This window comes from Epargyreus clarus, unplaced genomic scaffold, assembly GCF_041222505.1.
Source record: "Epargyreus clarus isolate Ecla_fem2 unplaced genomic scaffold, WU_Ecla_fem_2.2 ptg000026l, whole genome shotgun sequence".
Lineage (NCBI taxonomy): Eukaryota > Metazoa > Arthropoda > Insecta > Lepidoptera > Hesperiidae > Epargyreus > Epargyreus clarus.
Genome location: NW_027332233.1, coordinates 14,162,196 through 14,179,419, shown reverse-complemented (window position 1 = coordinate 14,179,419; position 17,224 = coordinate 14,162,196). Strand labels below are relative to the sequence as shown.

General features: G+C 39.5%; 2 protein-coding genes and 1 long non-coding RNA gene across 3 annotated transcripts in view; 2 read left to right on the top strand and 1 right to left on the bottom strand.

Moving 5' to 3' along the window:
• The window catches only part of Nos (Nitric oxide synthase), a 124,697-nt gene that overhangs the window by 67,134 nt on the left and 40,339 nt on the right, over positions 1 to 17,224 (top strand). The window lies entirely within an intron of this gene.
• LOC140753267 (uncharacterized) lies at positions 3,491 to 5,074 on the bottom strand. Its single transcript, XR_012103551.1, has 3 exons — positions 4,860 to 5,074; positions 4,399 to 4,526; positions 3,491 to 3,672 (listed from the first exon to the last, which is right to left on the bottom strand). It is a non-coding gene; the product is annotated as an uncharacterized LOC140753267 (long non-coding RNA).
• Positions 7,933 to 11,289, top strand: LOC140753467 (uncharacterized). Its single transcript, XM_073088075.1, has one exon. The coding sequence runs from the start codon at positions 8,001 to 8,003 to the stop codon at positions 10,920 to 10,922; it is 2,922 nt and encodes a 973-aa protein (XP_072944176.1). The 5' UTR covers positions 7,933 to 8,000; the 3' UTR covers positions 10,923 to 11,289.

Below are 17,224 nucleotides of genomic sequence, written 5' to 3'. Positions count from 1 at the left end.
TTTACTACTTTAATCTTAGAAAAAAAGAAACACATCTGTGGTTTCAACATTTGTTTTTACTGCCAGTGGTATAAGACCGAAAGGAGTAAAGTGAAATTTACATATCAAATTGTTACTTTACACTTTGCTTTGTACTGAATTACAGGCACTTTCGGCTGGCTTAACGTTGCATCCCTTGAAATAGTATAAGTACCACAACTTTGTAAAGGCCAGTTGTTAGTGTTGGCGATTCCGAGTTGAAAGTTTGACCAAATTGGCCAAAGTTTAAATTATTCCATGACTAACTTGTTCCTGTTAATTATCATTTTACATGTAATAGAAATGTGGTTTCCGAATAAACGTTGTAATGATTGACCTTTTAAAAATGTTACTTCCTTTGGGCTATAAATTCACACACGTAGGTAACTTAAGTTAATCAATGAGATGTTTCAATCTATTGCTGTTATCAAATAAGTGACAATAGTGTACCATTGTAGTACTATGGGGGAGATTGGGGAGTACTACTTATCAAAAGTCTACCTGTAGTCTATAAGTTGTTAGGTCAAATGTGAATAATAGAGGATATAAAATCACGCGGTCGGATCTCATACTATAATCTCGTTCCGCGGAGCACGCTATAAGTTAATTATGATTTAGTCAGTATGCCAGAGAATTCTACCCTTAGCTTTCCGCTGAGTAATAGAGACGTGTTGTAATTATTTGTCGCTCGTTACCGCGCGCTGACGTAGACATCGAGAGGCTGTGTAAGTGAAACACGAAATGTATGTCAATTAGAATGTGTAAGAGGGATAGATATGAAAAATTCTAAGTCTATGATAATTGGAAACTAAGTTTTTTAATCTTTTAATTGTTGTGTATGTGCAAAGTTTAGCATTGTAGGCTCCGTCGGGCGTTGATGGTTAATAGCTAATGGCTAAGTGAAGATCGTAACTGATCTATGAGGTGTGTGTACATGGAGTGAGCTCAAGAGGAGGTTTGGTGACCGTTAGGACCCTTGCGAACTACAAACCTTTTTATCGGGCGATAGTTTGATCGGGCCTTTAATTGGTTTGAAAATCGACCGATACCGAATCGTTTTAATGAGTGCACTAGCATATCTCCTCATATTAATTAACGGCTTGATCAAATTATTGCCCGATAAAAAGTTTGTAGTTTGCGGGGGCCCTAATGGTCACCATACTTTGTGGATACTTTGTTGGGGCCCTTAGCGACCAATTCTAGGCTCGCTTCGGAGATGTTACCTTGCCACTGCCGTTTGTAATTATTTGAGTATCATCGTTCATTTGTTGGAGGCTTTATGGTGGACTTGAAGATATCTGGGGTTGTTTAAGGATACATAGCTTACCCAGACGCCTAATTTAGAGCACTTTATCTAAATTTTAAGCGATGTTACAGCTATTATGATACAAGTAAATTGTAAGACTTTAAAGTATAATATTTAATGAAGCTAAGTAAATATTTGTCAAAAAATTTATCACATCGGTAAACACATTAAAAGTGCACTCAAGGAAAATTAGGTAAGTAAAATATTTACCGTTTAACAGAAATAATATTTTAACAAAAATAATCGAATAATAAGCAAGTTAAGGGAAAACCGTCTATTTATTTTTAGTTTTTAACAACAAAGGAACTCACATTCTACCTAGTGGTAAGTCGTCATCGGGTGTGCGGTCTTTATATCTTTAAGCAACTTCAAATTGCACAGATTCTATCTGAAGCCAATCGCAAACGGGCCATCCTAGCTTTCAGTAGTGGCAAAGCATAAGTGGCTAACCTCAGGTAAGAATGTAATCTTATCTGGGGTTGATTGATTAAATCATTATCGATCTATCCGAGAAAAGGTTTAAATCTACTATAAAATTAACTTTATGTAAAAAAGCTTATTATAATGTAAATCAGTACTTAAATGATAAATCCGTATGGTATGACAACTCCAGCTCCAACATCAAAAATTAATTATATGTACCACTATGTAAAATTGTATATTATTTACTCTTTAAAAGATGCAAATATGCACACGTATGGAGTTTCTTGCGCCGCTTCTTCTCCATAGCGAAATACCTTCCGAAGCGGTGGTAGTTTGTTGACTTTCAAAAAGTATTCTATATGAATCAATTTTGAATAAATGAGATTTGAATTTGAATTTGAATTTGAGAGCAGTAGTACTCAACACGTAGACTGCATCGTAGTTTGTTACTTCAGTATTATAAAAAAGTATAACATCTAACTTGTGGCCATAACAGAAACAATTTAGTTTTCAAACACTATGTCAATGATAAAACAAACATAACATTTATGTTCAAATCAGAGCAATCATAGGCCTAATCCCCGTAAGCCTGGTAGGGCCAAGCGGGTAGAGGTTTGTTCCCATTCAATTTGATGCAACCGCGAATGTGTTCCGGAGATTGCCTCGGCATTGCTCAGATTTACTAAAAGGTATTGGTTGTATACACAAAACCTGTATTATGTAACACTTTTGATTTATTTTTTACTGAAGTACCAAGTAGATACTGGGTAAGCTATATATAATTTTTGCGACAAGTTTCATTTAAGTTTTTGTAAGTGACGAGTTAACGACTCATGTAAGTTGATTTACTTTAGAAAGGGCTTCTATTTTTATGAAGTTCTTTACTTGTGTCCGAAAGTGATATAGATTAAATGTAGATATGAAGCATACTCGTTTGTAATTTCTATAAGTTTAAAAGACCTGGATCGTCTGCAACTGTAAAGTCTGCGTAAAACTGCTAGTCCGCTCTGGATATAGAAATGAATCGCGTCGCCATAGCAAATTGTATGCCTACACCTGCTCGCAACAACTTCAGAGCAGACTTGCAGTTTGGCGCGGACTATACTTTCATACGTATTTCTCTTTTATAGTTATGTATGTTCTGCCAATGTGTTCTGGCTTGAGGTGTAGACAAAATTAAGTAGTACATTGGACGTTCCGTTTTAGTTCTCTGAGGTATCAACGTATGTGTTTACTTTAGGTAGAGCGCATTCTAATTCGTGTTTCTATGTTGTTAGTATTTATGTAATTATATTATACTTCATTACATAATCATGCATTAGGAATGCATGTCACATGCTATTACATTTGTATACAACATGTACAAATATTTGTATTTCGCAATAGAAATAATATTATTAGTATCTACGGTATTTATTTATACTAATATAATTTATGTGGCTAACATACTTGGAATTATATAATTTAATCAATTGCAAAAAAAATATTAAGCATAATATTTTCTAAAATAGAAATTATGGTTTTGGTAACATTTTAAATTAAAATAAATAGTTTAACAAAATTTTTAGTTTTAATTTTTTTTGAATAAATTTTAGTAAAGAGTAAATGAATATTGAAAAAAAAACAATATTTTATGTTTTCTTTAAAGATACATATTATAAAATCTTCAATACCACCGTATTTATTTTCTATAACTAAATTTCGTTATATTCAAATAAAGTGTAGCTCATTTTGGTACGAAATAAAATGATCCCCACAGATAAACATTTAAAAAGTGCTTAATTTGTTTTAATTGCACAGATTAAACAAACAGTGGCCACACAATTAGCTAATGAGCTGCGAGAGTTTATGAGGTTAACTTCGTTTGCTGGCTCGTTGAAATTCGCTTATTCGCATTTCCCGGTCATCCTTGATCCTCGGTCATTCTGTGGGTCATTATAAAAGCCGTTATGTTGAATGGCTTTTAAAATAGCACACAAAGGTATTCATTATGTATAGATAATTATTTGGTAGTGGGTAATTATTTGGTACAAAGTGTACATTTTATTTAATAGTGCTAAAATAATATTGTGGTGTAAAATGTCGTGTAAATATGAATATAATACATACACCGGTATATACATTAACACACCAGTATTTTCATTTAAATCTTGAATTGACACAATATGCATTGTGTTATTCTGTAGGTTTTATTTATCTTTCCGAAAGTATTTGTATAATGTAAACCTCATGTAAATGATGCATAAATACAATGAAAAAATCTTCATTATTGCTTTTACCACCATTTCTCTTCATACAAAACTTACACAAGCTTTAATGGTTGGTACACGACGCTAATCTGCACTCGCAACACACACGTCAAAAGAACTTACAAGTAACTTTTTCCGTGTTGATTCTTCAGTCGCGTAGTAGGAGCAAAATATAGGTAACAATTATTTTTTAAGTATAATAATTTCATTTTTTTGTAAATAACATCGAAGCGATAAAATATAATATATCTATTAAATAGATAATATAATGTACAAGAGATACTTCCATCTAATGTTTAAAAAACATCTCTTATAATATTTAAGTGCCTTTTAAGAATGGCATCCTCTGATGTAATCTGCATCTAAGAGTATCTCTAGGAACTCGCCTTCATTTCGACCTACCTTAAGCTTCTAAGTAAAGGCTCCGTATCAAAAGTTTATACAATTTTTCTTGTTCTTATAAGTAGCACATTGTTCTGACAATGGACACCGGCTGGGATGAGAAATTGGATCTCTGCGTGATATCGAATCTGTAAGGCCTTTTATTTATGACTATAACACTAAGCAAATATTTTTTTTGTTAACCGATTATAGTCCTACTGCTCAGCATAGATGCCCAAAATGCTATGAATGTAAGAAATAAAATTAACCAAAAATAATTAATAATGATCATTGTTACGAGCAGTTTACATAGTTAGGTCACTTTTATATTTCGATCTCGTGGATTTGTATTCAATACAATTCCGCGAAATTTGCATTAATTTTGATTTGTTCGCAAGTTTAGTGATATAAATTAGTTCTAATTAAATTTAGTTACATCCTTTTCTTACAACTTCGTGTAAGTACCACGTACCAATACGTACCGTACCAATTTATGACGTTTATGTAGATAGTAACCTGAAATCGAGAAGTAAGTATTTATTATTTGTTCTCTTCATTACGATAACAAACCTTTAATATTTGTTTTGTAACATGTTAAATATTAATATCATGTTGTAACAGTCAATATTTTTTGATAATAAGCCTTGCGTTGCACTCTAAACACAAAATTCGATTAATATTATAGAAAATAACGTTGTCATTTCACACGACGTCTTATTACGTCGTGCGCTGTCCAATACAAATGTGTTTAGTACAAAATCATTCAGAATACACGCATTCATGATTACTATCTACCAGCATCCGTAACGAGGTGTTTTTACGTCCAAGAAGCGGTGATACGTGTCTTATCTTGTATCTGAGTAAGGACCGAAATTGCTTATTAATAGCACTCTATGGCACCGTGCGTTTTTGATTTAGAGGAGGGTCTGTAATTTACGTCATTTTAGTAAATTATCAAGTTTGGATATATTTAAATGTAATAACATAATTAGCGACTATAAAATTGTAATTTTGCATGCCTTTAAGGTTAAATAAGTGGAAATCATATTCTTTATTACACCTAATTTACTGTACCTTATTTAAGCAAATAAAGATTTATTATTTTATTATTATTATTAATTTTATTTATTATTGGTGTAGTTTTTATGTAACTGTCGGCGACTGACTAACAATATTTTATGAATCATTGTAATTAACTTGTGTTTTAAGTCTGACTGAATATGTTTATATAAGTTTAATAAGAAAAAATACATTACGTAAGTTTTAAATTTTAGGATAAGACACGGTAGATGGCGCTATCGGTCGCATTTGTTGTATTTTATTAGAGTTTTTAGGCATTTTTATGAAAATGGTATTTAAGGTTAAGATTTTCAGTTTTATACAAGTTTAATGTTTTTAATGTTTATGTTATCTCCTAGAATATGTTTCTAGCTTCATATTGATGTAAGTTTAGTAAGAATCAATTGTGATAATTTCGAGATAATTAGGAATATTGACATGCGAAATGACGTAAGATGTACATTTTTGGAATATTTTCACGAATAACTTTGTAACTTATTTAGGTATGATAATGTAACCTATGTAGCTAATAATAGGGCTAATTATGAGGATTCCAACGATGTATAATACATGTATGTAACTTTTGGAAATTGAATAAAGAAAGGGTGAAAACTAGGTCAGCCAAAGTGAAAATGACACGAAAATGGGCCTAAAAAAGCGCGGCTCTCTTTACGGTATTGCTCTGGGGTAGCTCAGAAAACCAGTTTTCCGGCTTAAGCATGGTCTCAGCAGAGAAGAATACGAAGAAGACTCCTGAAGAAGAAGAAGACTCCCGAAGAAGAAGAAGACTCCTGAAGAAGAAGAAGACTCCTGGAGAAGAAGAAGACTCCTGGGGAAGAAGAAGGAAAATCTGAAGACGGAAGCGTTCCTGCGCAAGAAGAGGAAGTAGGGGTTAGGTCGGGATAGGGAAGAGGCTTTGGCTGGCCTACACTCTTGTTTCTATTGCACGTCAATTATTGTTTCTATTGCACGTCACCCCTTCCCCGCACCTACCCTCTCTACGGCACGGGATAGGCGCAACTCCCCGACGCGACAACTATCACCACGAGCGGGCTTCCGGCGCCGGACGGAAGAAGGCCGTCCGTACAACATCACGCCCGCACCCCTATACGGTCGCAGGTTAGGTGGCGGCGTGGCATACCACCACACCGCCGAACACAGCGCCCCGCGACAAACAGCTGGTCCTTCGAGCCGGATCATCGTGCTAGTCATCACATCGTCGGGTTATTGACGCCGCCATGCCAATCACACGGAGCCAGAGGGGAACCTCGCCGCCGAACCAATCGACTGCGCCCCGCGCCACGGACAGCGCGCAGGGGACAACTGACTCTTCGGGGACATCGGGCACCGCAACTGAGGGTACGCGTACAACATATGAGTCTAGAGTCACTTCAGGCACCTTGGCGACTGTTCCAGCTGCTCCAGGTGTTCCAGCTGCTCCAACTGCTGCAACAGCTGGAACCCGGAAAACACGGTCGGTGAAGTCGACGAAACGTCGGGAGATGGAAGCCAAGCTGGAATTGGCGCGCCGACAGCTGGAAGAAGCAAAGGCAGCTGCAGAACTCGCCAAGGCGCAGTGGGAGCTGGTCCAGGTGGAGAATGAAGAGTCCGAGGTCGAGGATGAAGACTGGTCGCATAACGCGAACATCCACACATGGGTGCAGTCGACGGTGGAGAGTATGTCCGGGGAGGGGCATCAGGGGGAGGTGTCCGGGGAGGGGCACCAGCTGGGGGCGTCCGGGGAGGGGCGAGCCAGTCAACCTCCAGTCACCATCGTCAAGTCTGAAGACCAAGCGGAACCTTCAAGCAACGGGACCAAGGAATTGGCTGAGGCCATCATGAAGGCCATTAGTGTTGCTCCGAGGAATGCATCGCAACCTAACTACGTACATGAATTACCCGACTTCGATGGAAGAAGCGAAGAATGGATCGCCTTCAGGACGGTATATGAGGACACCGCACCGCTATTTACGGATGCACAGAATATGGCGCGGCTGCGGCGGTCAATTAAGGGCACGGCAAGGGAGGCTATCAAGAGCCTATTATATTCAGAGTGCCCTCCTGAAGAAGTAATAGAAGCTCTTCGTCGAAGGTTTGGAAGACCAGAAGCCCTGATCCTGATGGAACTGGAAAAGGTAAAGAATCTTCCTAGGATCAACGAAAATGCGCGCGACATCTGCGTGTTCGCCAGTCGAGTGAACAACACCGTCGCGACAATACGGGGGCTAAGAAGACCGCAGTATCTACACTCACCGGAAATGGTAAGGATTATCGTGAGCAAGATGCCGGCGGTATTGCAGTATCGGTGGTACGACTTCGCCGCCGACGCAGAAGATCAAGATCCAGACCTGGTGCATTTAATGAAGTTCCTCAACAGGGAAGCGGACCGGTGTGGACCATACGCGACGCAGGAGACTACGCAGCAGCCGCGCCAGCCTCCCAGACGTCAGATAGAAGAAAAGAAGACCTGTCCACATTGCCAGTACGAGCATCACCTCTTCGAATGTCGCAAATTTCTACAGCTGCCAATAAAGGAACGGTGGGACGTCGCTACCAAGTCGAAGATGTGTTTCAAGTGTCTTCAAGGACGACATCGGAAGGAAACATGTCGGCGTCCACCGTGCAAGACATGTAAGCGATGGCATCACTTCGTGCTTCATGAAGAACGATGGGATCACCCGAAGCCCGAAGAGAAGAAAGAAATTGCGAATAACGTCATGCTCCCGGTGAACACTGCAAGGACAGCGAAGGCATATTTGAAGATGGTTCCTGTTGAGCTATATGGACCGAAGGGAGCTGCCCGGATCCTGGCGTTACTGGATGAGGGGTCAACTGTCACGCTTCTCGACTCTGCGGTTGCAAGACAAATCGGCCTCAAAGGACCCGTGGAAGCACTCACCTTGGAGACCGTAGGTGGGAAGATCATCTCCAAGCATGACTCAATGAAGGTCAACGTCAGATTGAAGGGAATGCACCAGACCAAGAAGAGAACCATCACTGGGGCCCGTACGATAGATGACATCAACCTGACGCCCCAGAGGTTGGAAATAAGAAGGATTGAAGAATGCGCTCATCTCAAGCCAATGTCGAAACAATTGTATTATGAAGAAGAGTCACCCAAGTTGTTAATCGGACAAGACAATTGGGAGCTCATCGTGTCCAGAGCCACACGCAAGGGGAAAAGAGGTCAACCCGTAGCATCATTGACCTACCTAGGGTGGGTGCTACACGGGTCCGATGGAGCAGCGTCAAGACCTGTGAACTTCGTAACCTGCGCGCACGTGTCTTCTAAAGAAGAGGATTTGGAAAAGGTCATCAAGGAACATTTCGCCGTGGAATCGTTGGGGATCCAGCCACGTCGACCGACCACAGACATAGAAGAAAGGGCTCTGGCAATTTTGGAAGAATCGACAAAGAGATTGGACAATGGGCGCTTCGAGACCGGCTTGCTATGGAAAAACAAGGAAGGGAAAATGCCGGACAATTACAAGCAAGCGGAAAACCGGTTAAGAAACATCGAGAAGAAACTGGATGGGGATCCGGCACTGAAGCAGGAGTATGAAAGTCGGGTAAAGAATCTCGATAGTAACGACGCAACGAGGGACGTGCCCAAGGACTTCGGGAGCGGACACAGATGGTTCAATGGATCTTCGTTCCTGGCACAAGAGGAGGAAGATTGGCCGAAACCACGTACCTTCAAGGCGGAGCTCACGGGAGAAGAGAAGGAGAGGTCAACTGTGGGGGCAACGAAGCCCGTTGATCGGCATCCAACTCCGAACCCAGTCAAGTTCTCAAGTTGGACTCGACTAGTAAGAGCGACCGCGAGGATACTACAGTTCGTCGACCTGTGCCGAAAGAAGAAACACGCAGTGAACGTATCCCGCAAGTCTGAGCGTCAAGATCCTACCTGGAAAAGAAATAAGAAAAAAGCCAAGGTAGCAATGAAGCCCGTGAACAAGAACACCCAAGAAAGAAGATTCATTCCCCTCGAACCCGACCAAATAAGAGAAGCCGAAAAGATCCTATTACGAAGAAGCCAAGAAGAGAGCTTCCAAGACGAAGTACGCTGCGTCAAGAAGATGAAGCCATTCGAGAAGAATAGCAGGCTTAAGAAATTGGATGTCGTCATGGAAGATGGATTACTACGACTCCGAGGAAGAATCGACGCGGCAAGACACACTCGGCAAGATAAGAAACCTGTGGTGTTAGACAGCAAGCACCACATCACCAGACTGCTCATCGCGTACTACCATGAAGAATTCAACCATGGTAACCACGCGACGGTGATCAACGAGTTGAGGCAGCGCTATTGGATCCTGGGACTACGGTCTGCGGTGAGAGCGACGGTTCATCGGTGTCAGTGGTGCAAGGTGTACCGCGGCACGCCACGACTCCAGCCGATGGGGAATCTCCCGCTGGAACGGTTACGGCATGGGGAACCGCCGTTCACATGCACCGCCGTGGACTACTTCGGGCCCATGAGCATCACGGTGGGTCGGCGTCATGAGAAGAGGTGGGGCGCTCTGTTTACGTGCCTCACAACCAGAGCCGTCCACGTGGAACTGGCAGCATCTCTGTCAACGGACTCCATGATCCTGGCGCTACGAAGAATGGCAGCAAGAAGGGGGATGCCGAAGACGATCTTCAGCGACAACGGCACCAACTTCGTGGGGGCCAACAAGGAACTTCAAGAAGCCCTCGCCAGCCTCAACAAAGAAGACCTCATCACCACAGCCGAGCGGATGAGCATCAGGTGGAAATTCATACCACCTGGGGCTCCGAACATGGGCGGGTCATGGGAGCGCCTGGTCCGTTCCATCAAAACGGCCTTGGCGGTCACCCTCAAGGAAAGGCATCCCAAGGAAGAAGTCCTGCACACTCTGCTACTGGAGGCGGAGCACCTGGTGAACTCAAGACCTCTTATCGAAGCCGACGAAGACAATGAAGAAGGTGCCCTCACTCCCAATCACTTCTTAATTGGGAGATCCTGCGGCACAAGATTGGGAACATTCACCGACGAAGACCTCACCGGCCGGCGCACATGGAGGACGGCGCAGCGACTAGCCGACCACTTCTGGAGCAGATGGGTGAAAGAGTACCTTCCAACTCTGATCCCGAGAAGAGTCGACGCGAGAGCTGCCACAAGGGACTTGCAGTGTGGAGATACGGTCCTAATAGTGGACTCCACGCTGCCACGAGGAGCCTGGCCGAGGGGTGAGGTGGTCCGAACCTTCCCTGGGCCCGACAGTCGCACCAGGGTATTGGAGGTGCGCACTACGGGGGGCGTGTTGAAACGTCCCAGCTCCAAGTTGGTGCTACTGGTACCAGCACGACGTGATGAAGAGCAAGCGGTCGACGACACAGGCGGTGGAGCATCGACCAGCGAGCCAGACTGCGGGGAGGCGGTCGTCACGTCGAGCCACGAGCATGGAGTCGCCGGGCCAGGAGTTGGTGCTACGCACGAGGGGGAGGATGTCGGCGACTGACTAACAATATTTTATGAATCATTGTAATTAACTTGTGTTTTAAGTCTGACTGAATATGTTTATATAAGTTTAATAAGAAAAAATACATTACGTAAGTTTTAAATTTTAGGATAAGACACGGTAGATGGCGCTATCGGTCGCATTTGTTGTATTTTATTAGAGTTTTTAGGCATTTTTATGAAAATGGTATTTAAGGTTAAGATTTTCAGTTTTATACAAGTTTAATGTTTTTAATGTTTATGTTATCTCCTAGAATATGTTTCTAGCTTCATATTGATGTAAGTTTAGTAAGAATCAATTGTGATAATTTCGAGATAATTAGGAATATTGACATGCGAAATGACGTAAGATGTACATTTTTGGAATATTTTCACGAATAACTTTGTAACTTATTTAGGTATGATAATGTAACCTATGTAGCTAATAATAGGGCTAATTATGAGGATTCCAACGATGTATAATACATGTATGTAACTTTTGGAAATTGAATAAAGAAAGGGTGAAAACTAGGTCAGCCAAAGTGAAAATGACACGAAAATGGGCCTAAAAAAGCGCGGCTCTCTTTACGGTATTGCTCTGGGGTAGCTCAGAAAACCAGTTTTCCGGCTTAAGCATGGTCTCAGCAGAGAAGAATACGAAGAAGACTCCTGAAGAAGAAGAAGACTCCCGAAGAAGAAGAAGACTCCTGAAGAAGAAGAAGACTCCTGGAGAAGAAGAAGACTCCTGGGGAAGAAGAAGGAAAATCTGAAGACGGAAGCGTTCCTGCGCAAGAAGAGGAAGTAGGGGTTAGGTCGGGATAGGGAAGAGGCTTTGGCTGGCCTACACTCTTGTTTCTATTGCACGTCAATTATTGTTTCTATTGCACGTCACCCCTTCCCCGCACCTACCCTCTCTACGGCACGGGATAGGCGCAACTCCCCGACGCGACAACTATCACCACGAGCGGGCTTCCGGCGCCGGACGGAGGAAGGCCGTCCGTACAACATCACGCCCGCACCCCTATACGGTCGCAGGTTAGGTGGCGGCGTGGCATACCACCACACCGCCGAACACAGCGCCCCGCGACAAACAGTAACATACACTATTATAGCTAAAAATAACTGTTTTAACTTTAATAGTGACCTCAGCATTTCACATACTAATTGTCTTGTAACTTGAGGTATTTTTGTTCAAGTGAATTAAAGGAATTGAAATTATTCCAATTGAATACTTAAATATACTTAGAAGTGCTTTTGAGTCCCGAATTTATATGTCGAACCATGGCAATCATTTCCGAGCAATGACTGTGTTTTATTACTTCTGATTTCTCATGTCATGAACACGGTAATAAATATTGTATCGTTTTTGCAATTACCGATATTTATTTTATGACATAATGTACTTGATGTTACCATTTAAGTTTTGTATTTAAGAATTTCATGTAAAATATTTTTTTACTTCGTGTAAATATTATTAGTATTCTTAAATACAAAATTTCAGTCCCTATTCATAGATTAGTAAAGATACTTCGCCGCCTTGACATTGAATGAAGCCGCAAATGTCTTATTATAGCAAGTTCTTTTTTTGAATTCTTGACAAATAAAAACATTTTTAGAGAAAATTTACGAATAAATAATTAATACTGCTTAATTTTCATGATAATTAAATAATTTATAATAATAATTTCAAATATTTTAGAGACATTTTAGCACGGAGACGTGGCAAATAGTACATTACAATACGAGGACGAAAAATTTTTTTCTGACAAGTGTGAGTTTGCAGGCCGAGCCGCAGGCGAGGACTGCAATCACACGAGTCAGAAAAACATTTTTCGTCCGCGTGTTGTATAAAATTTTATATTACGGGGTCGGAAATTGGGGTTTTGCGCACGCGAAGCGTGCGTAAAACGTCAATTTACGCACGCCGTGATATAAAATTTTTTACGCAACTGTTTCAATTCTCAAAACTGGGTACATTTTCTTGTTAGGAGTGGGTAATCTTTACTAATCTATGGTCCTATTCCATGGCCATCTAAATTAAGCATGAATATTCCTTTGACAAATCTAGACATTTTGTAAGATAAGTCTGAGATCTCAGGTAGTTTCAATCACCTTCCGAGGCCCTCATTAAATCGTAATCAGGCTTTCGGCAATGAATATACAAGACATCTGTAAATCGAGAAGAAACAAACAATGGTAAGGGGTGTAATGCGAAGATTGATCTTGAACGAGATGTCATGAATATTTATGTGGGTAACCTTTGGAGTAGAGCTTTGTGAGATATTAATTACGATGCGGCGGGCGGTATGGAAGACTTAGTTGTTTTGTAGAAGTGGCTTTAAGTATACTTATTATAGTGTTAACTGGTGCTATAATTCTGGTTTGAAGCGTAGTAAGGTTAGCACAGAGGGGTTTAAACATTTAACAGTTCTAGGGGGCTGCAACACGCCTATATTAGACGAAAGTCTTACCCTATTTGATTATTTCTGACACTCAGGGGGTTACGGGTTCCCGGCCTGCCAGATACCGATCGCTGAATGTTTGTAATTATCAGAGCTAGGATTGAAATCTAAATTCATAATTGATCTTCAGCCCTGTTTTTTTCGTATCAATGCAATGTAACAGTTTGTGCCAGCTACTCGGGTTGCCAAATAAAATACAGAAACTTACTTTAATTTGAATATGTACAATTTCACTTTCAATTTCTGACCACCGTACCGTTTATCAGCACCAAACGTAATTCCTTAGTACAAAGTAAATATTGTTTCACTTATTCTTTCTATGAACTAATATGACGTAGATACATTATTATCATTTGTCGCATTTTCTCATGGTTATTTATGTCTCTGTTTCTTGTGTTTTAATGCAGTGTTGAATGATTTATCACGCACTCCTAGTATAATAAAAATCTAGAACCTAAGCTATAACTGATTTTTCTCGAAAAAACGTAATACGAAACTTCCGGCGAATTTCATTATTATTTTTTGTCGTAGAACCTCAAATTACGAGCGCGACAGAAGCCTACACACAATCGGAATGTAATTATGGGCTGAAATTAAAATTTAAAACTTTCACACGGGCATTTTTGAGCGATAATGTAATAAAGTTGCTTTGACATGAAAATTGCACGGTGAAAGTAAAACCGTCTGGATAAAGGCTTTCATGGATTTTTCATATTTTTTGTTCACGGGTCTCGCCTGACTTTATGTGGTCGCAGTAATCAATAAGCAACTGTAACCCACTTCAAATGGAACAGTTGAATCAATTTCAATATTTAGGACGGAATTGTAGATATTTTTTGTAAAAAGGAACTCTACATTATTAGGCAAAACAAACCATTTTATTTCCTTAATTTCTCTCTCAAAATATTTAACAGAGAATATAACCGATGTTTTTAAAATATATAAGGAAGTGAAGTTAAAGGAATAAACCGCCTAAGGCACTCTCTGTCATCTTTTTTATTTATTTTAAAGTCTAAACAACATCAATACTTTCTTTACAAGATAAACATTTTGTTTTGCATGCTATTTTCAAGATGAGACCGCTTTTTGTTACAAAAATAAAAAATATTTGTCCGTAGACTCTTGTTGGTCTTCGACGTGAATAAAACCCGTACTGAACCCGACGGCCACGCGGGCCTTCCTACGATTCTCAACTGCACGTGTGAATGAATGGACAGGGACACCCCAAAATGTTTTCATGGTCCGTGTTACGCGTGGTATCTATAACAAATATGAAACAATTGCAAGTGGTGCTTAGATCCGCAGGCAGACAAAAACCCTAGTGATAGGAAAAAGGCCCTCAATCTTCCTAATTTTGAGAATAGGTGCCTAATACTGTGATAATATTAGGTGTATGATGATGGTGACTGTATTATGTTATTTTGTAGGTATATAGCACCTAGTCTGGTATGGTTAAGAGTTTAGTCATTTATTTTTTTCCATGTATAAGGAAGGACTTGTCTATTTCATCTTTAATTAGGTCTATGGTGCCGCCCGTGGTGCGTCGGCTTTACACACGATTAACTTTTTTATTAATATCCATTGAGTGGCGCTTTGACGAGATATCACTCTACAGAGATGATCACCGTTGTTCACTCCTACCTTTATAAGAATCTACTGGGTCAAGTAATGAATACTATTGTTAAATAATACGCGCGGTTAGAACACAATATGTTATAGAGCCTGAAAATTTATATGATGAATATGTGTATGCGTAGAGTGTATGCATTTATTTAAATATAAAATAAAAAAATCTGTGTCGTAAATTTAAAGTAACTTCCATGTTCAATACAATAATTCTGTCTGTTTAATGACACTGGCTAATAATTATTACATCATATAAAGTTTTGTAGTTTATTTATATCAATCTTAATGGTTTAAGTATGTTTTAGTACCTTCGGATTTAACGGAGATCGGAAAAACCTACTTATTCTTACCTACATATTGCAAAGTTCCCCATAAGGTTTGCAAAGATGTGTGAAGTTGCAGCCTGTTCACCCTGAGGCAATAAATTTGTAGGAAAATAATGGTTTCGTCGTATATTTCTCAGAACCCTTTAATTTGATATCCATACTATGATGTAAGTGTATAAAAATATTTTTCCTGTCATATTGGGGCGTCTGTCATATTATAATCATGTATCGCAAGTTAAGCTCAGCCGGTTCGGGTTAAGTGGTTTAAAAATCAGTTGCAAGATTTAACTCGCACATATAACGATCAAGACTAGTTAAATAAAGGTTTGTAAGAAAAAGTTGTCAATACTGTCAAATCAAGGAGTCTTTTAAACAATTTCAAATAAACAATTCCCGTATAAATTCGGCCACAGAAGCGTCGCCACCCCTAAAGTTGTGAAAGCTATAACACTGCAGCATTGTTAGAATTGTTTGTTTTATCATTAATAAAACAATATGACCAACGTGAAGTACAATTTTAAAGTAATGTCGTCAGTTCTTGTCAAAGAGCCGAATAACAAGTAGGCACTTTTGCCTTTTATTTGCTTCAAACGAAATTTCGTCTTAGAAGTTTATTTGGAGACACAAATAAAGATTATGAATCTGCCTGTTTCATAATCTTACAATTAAGCATCAAATACATAATTGTCTTTTGTGCTTCAACGGCGCTCATTTGTGGATTATTAAATTCGTTTAATGGATTTTACGTAAAATGGATTATTTTGAGGGAAAATATCAGTATTGTTTGCTACTAATTTAATGCTTGCTGACTTCAAAGGGAAAGGCAAATTCTCATTAAAGTATTTGAGATGATTAATATAATTAAACCAAACTTTAAAAGCCCCCGTAAATTATAGATTTCTTATAGGGTAATAGTTTGGTCGGGTCTTTCAGTAGAGGAAGTGGGCACATAGCAACGATTCGGTATAGGCCTATTCTCATATTGATTAAGGGGCCACTAAACTTCCGCCGGATATAAAATCTGTAGTTTGAGGGGCTCTAAGTAAATAGTAGGTATATTTAGAAGTTTTTTGACAATCTGCATAGACCAAACATTTTAGTTGTTTCTATGTGTCTTATCTTATTTCCAAATAAAAGGTGTAAGGAAAATCCCTCAACCACCACGTTAAAATATACATGTATATGTAAGGAATATAGATATATGTATATAGAATAATATAGATAAACGACAAAATAAAACTCTCGTATACTTGTGTTGTTTTAAAAGGTATAAAAAATAGGTCCGAATAAGCCTGTTAGTCAGCCGATTCGTTTTTGTTTGAAAGATGACAACGCTCAATTTTACTGTAGCGTCAATACCGATAAATGTATTTTTGGTTTAGGTATGTTTGGTGGTTTGAAAGGAATGAATGGGGTTTTACGTTCATTTTGAGAGACAACAATGCATCCGTGATTGACGTCACCATGTCGTGTCATATTTGGGGTGCAGATGCGGCAATGACACTTATCAGTTGGACTGCATGCTTATTTTGTTACTCTCATTTGATAAAAATAATAGTTATAACGATTGCACTCATAGATATTACCATAGAAGGATTTTTTTTGTATCGCTATTATCATGAACGAACTCAAAAACGAATAACCAAACACCCAGATGCAGAACAGAAATCTAAATTGTTCATATAGATATTTGTATGGATGGGTATCGAACTCGGGGCCCGCTGAGTGTCTGACCGGTATGATGATCGGTCCGCCACGCCTTGTATTATATTACACGGTGATAATAATATAATATTATATTACTAATATGAACTTAAAATTTTGCTCAATGTTTATTAAGCACAAATGCAGATTCTCACATTCAGCATAGTTTGCTTGAAAATTCTGGTTAAATATGCACCTAATGTGTG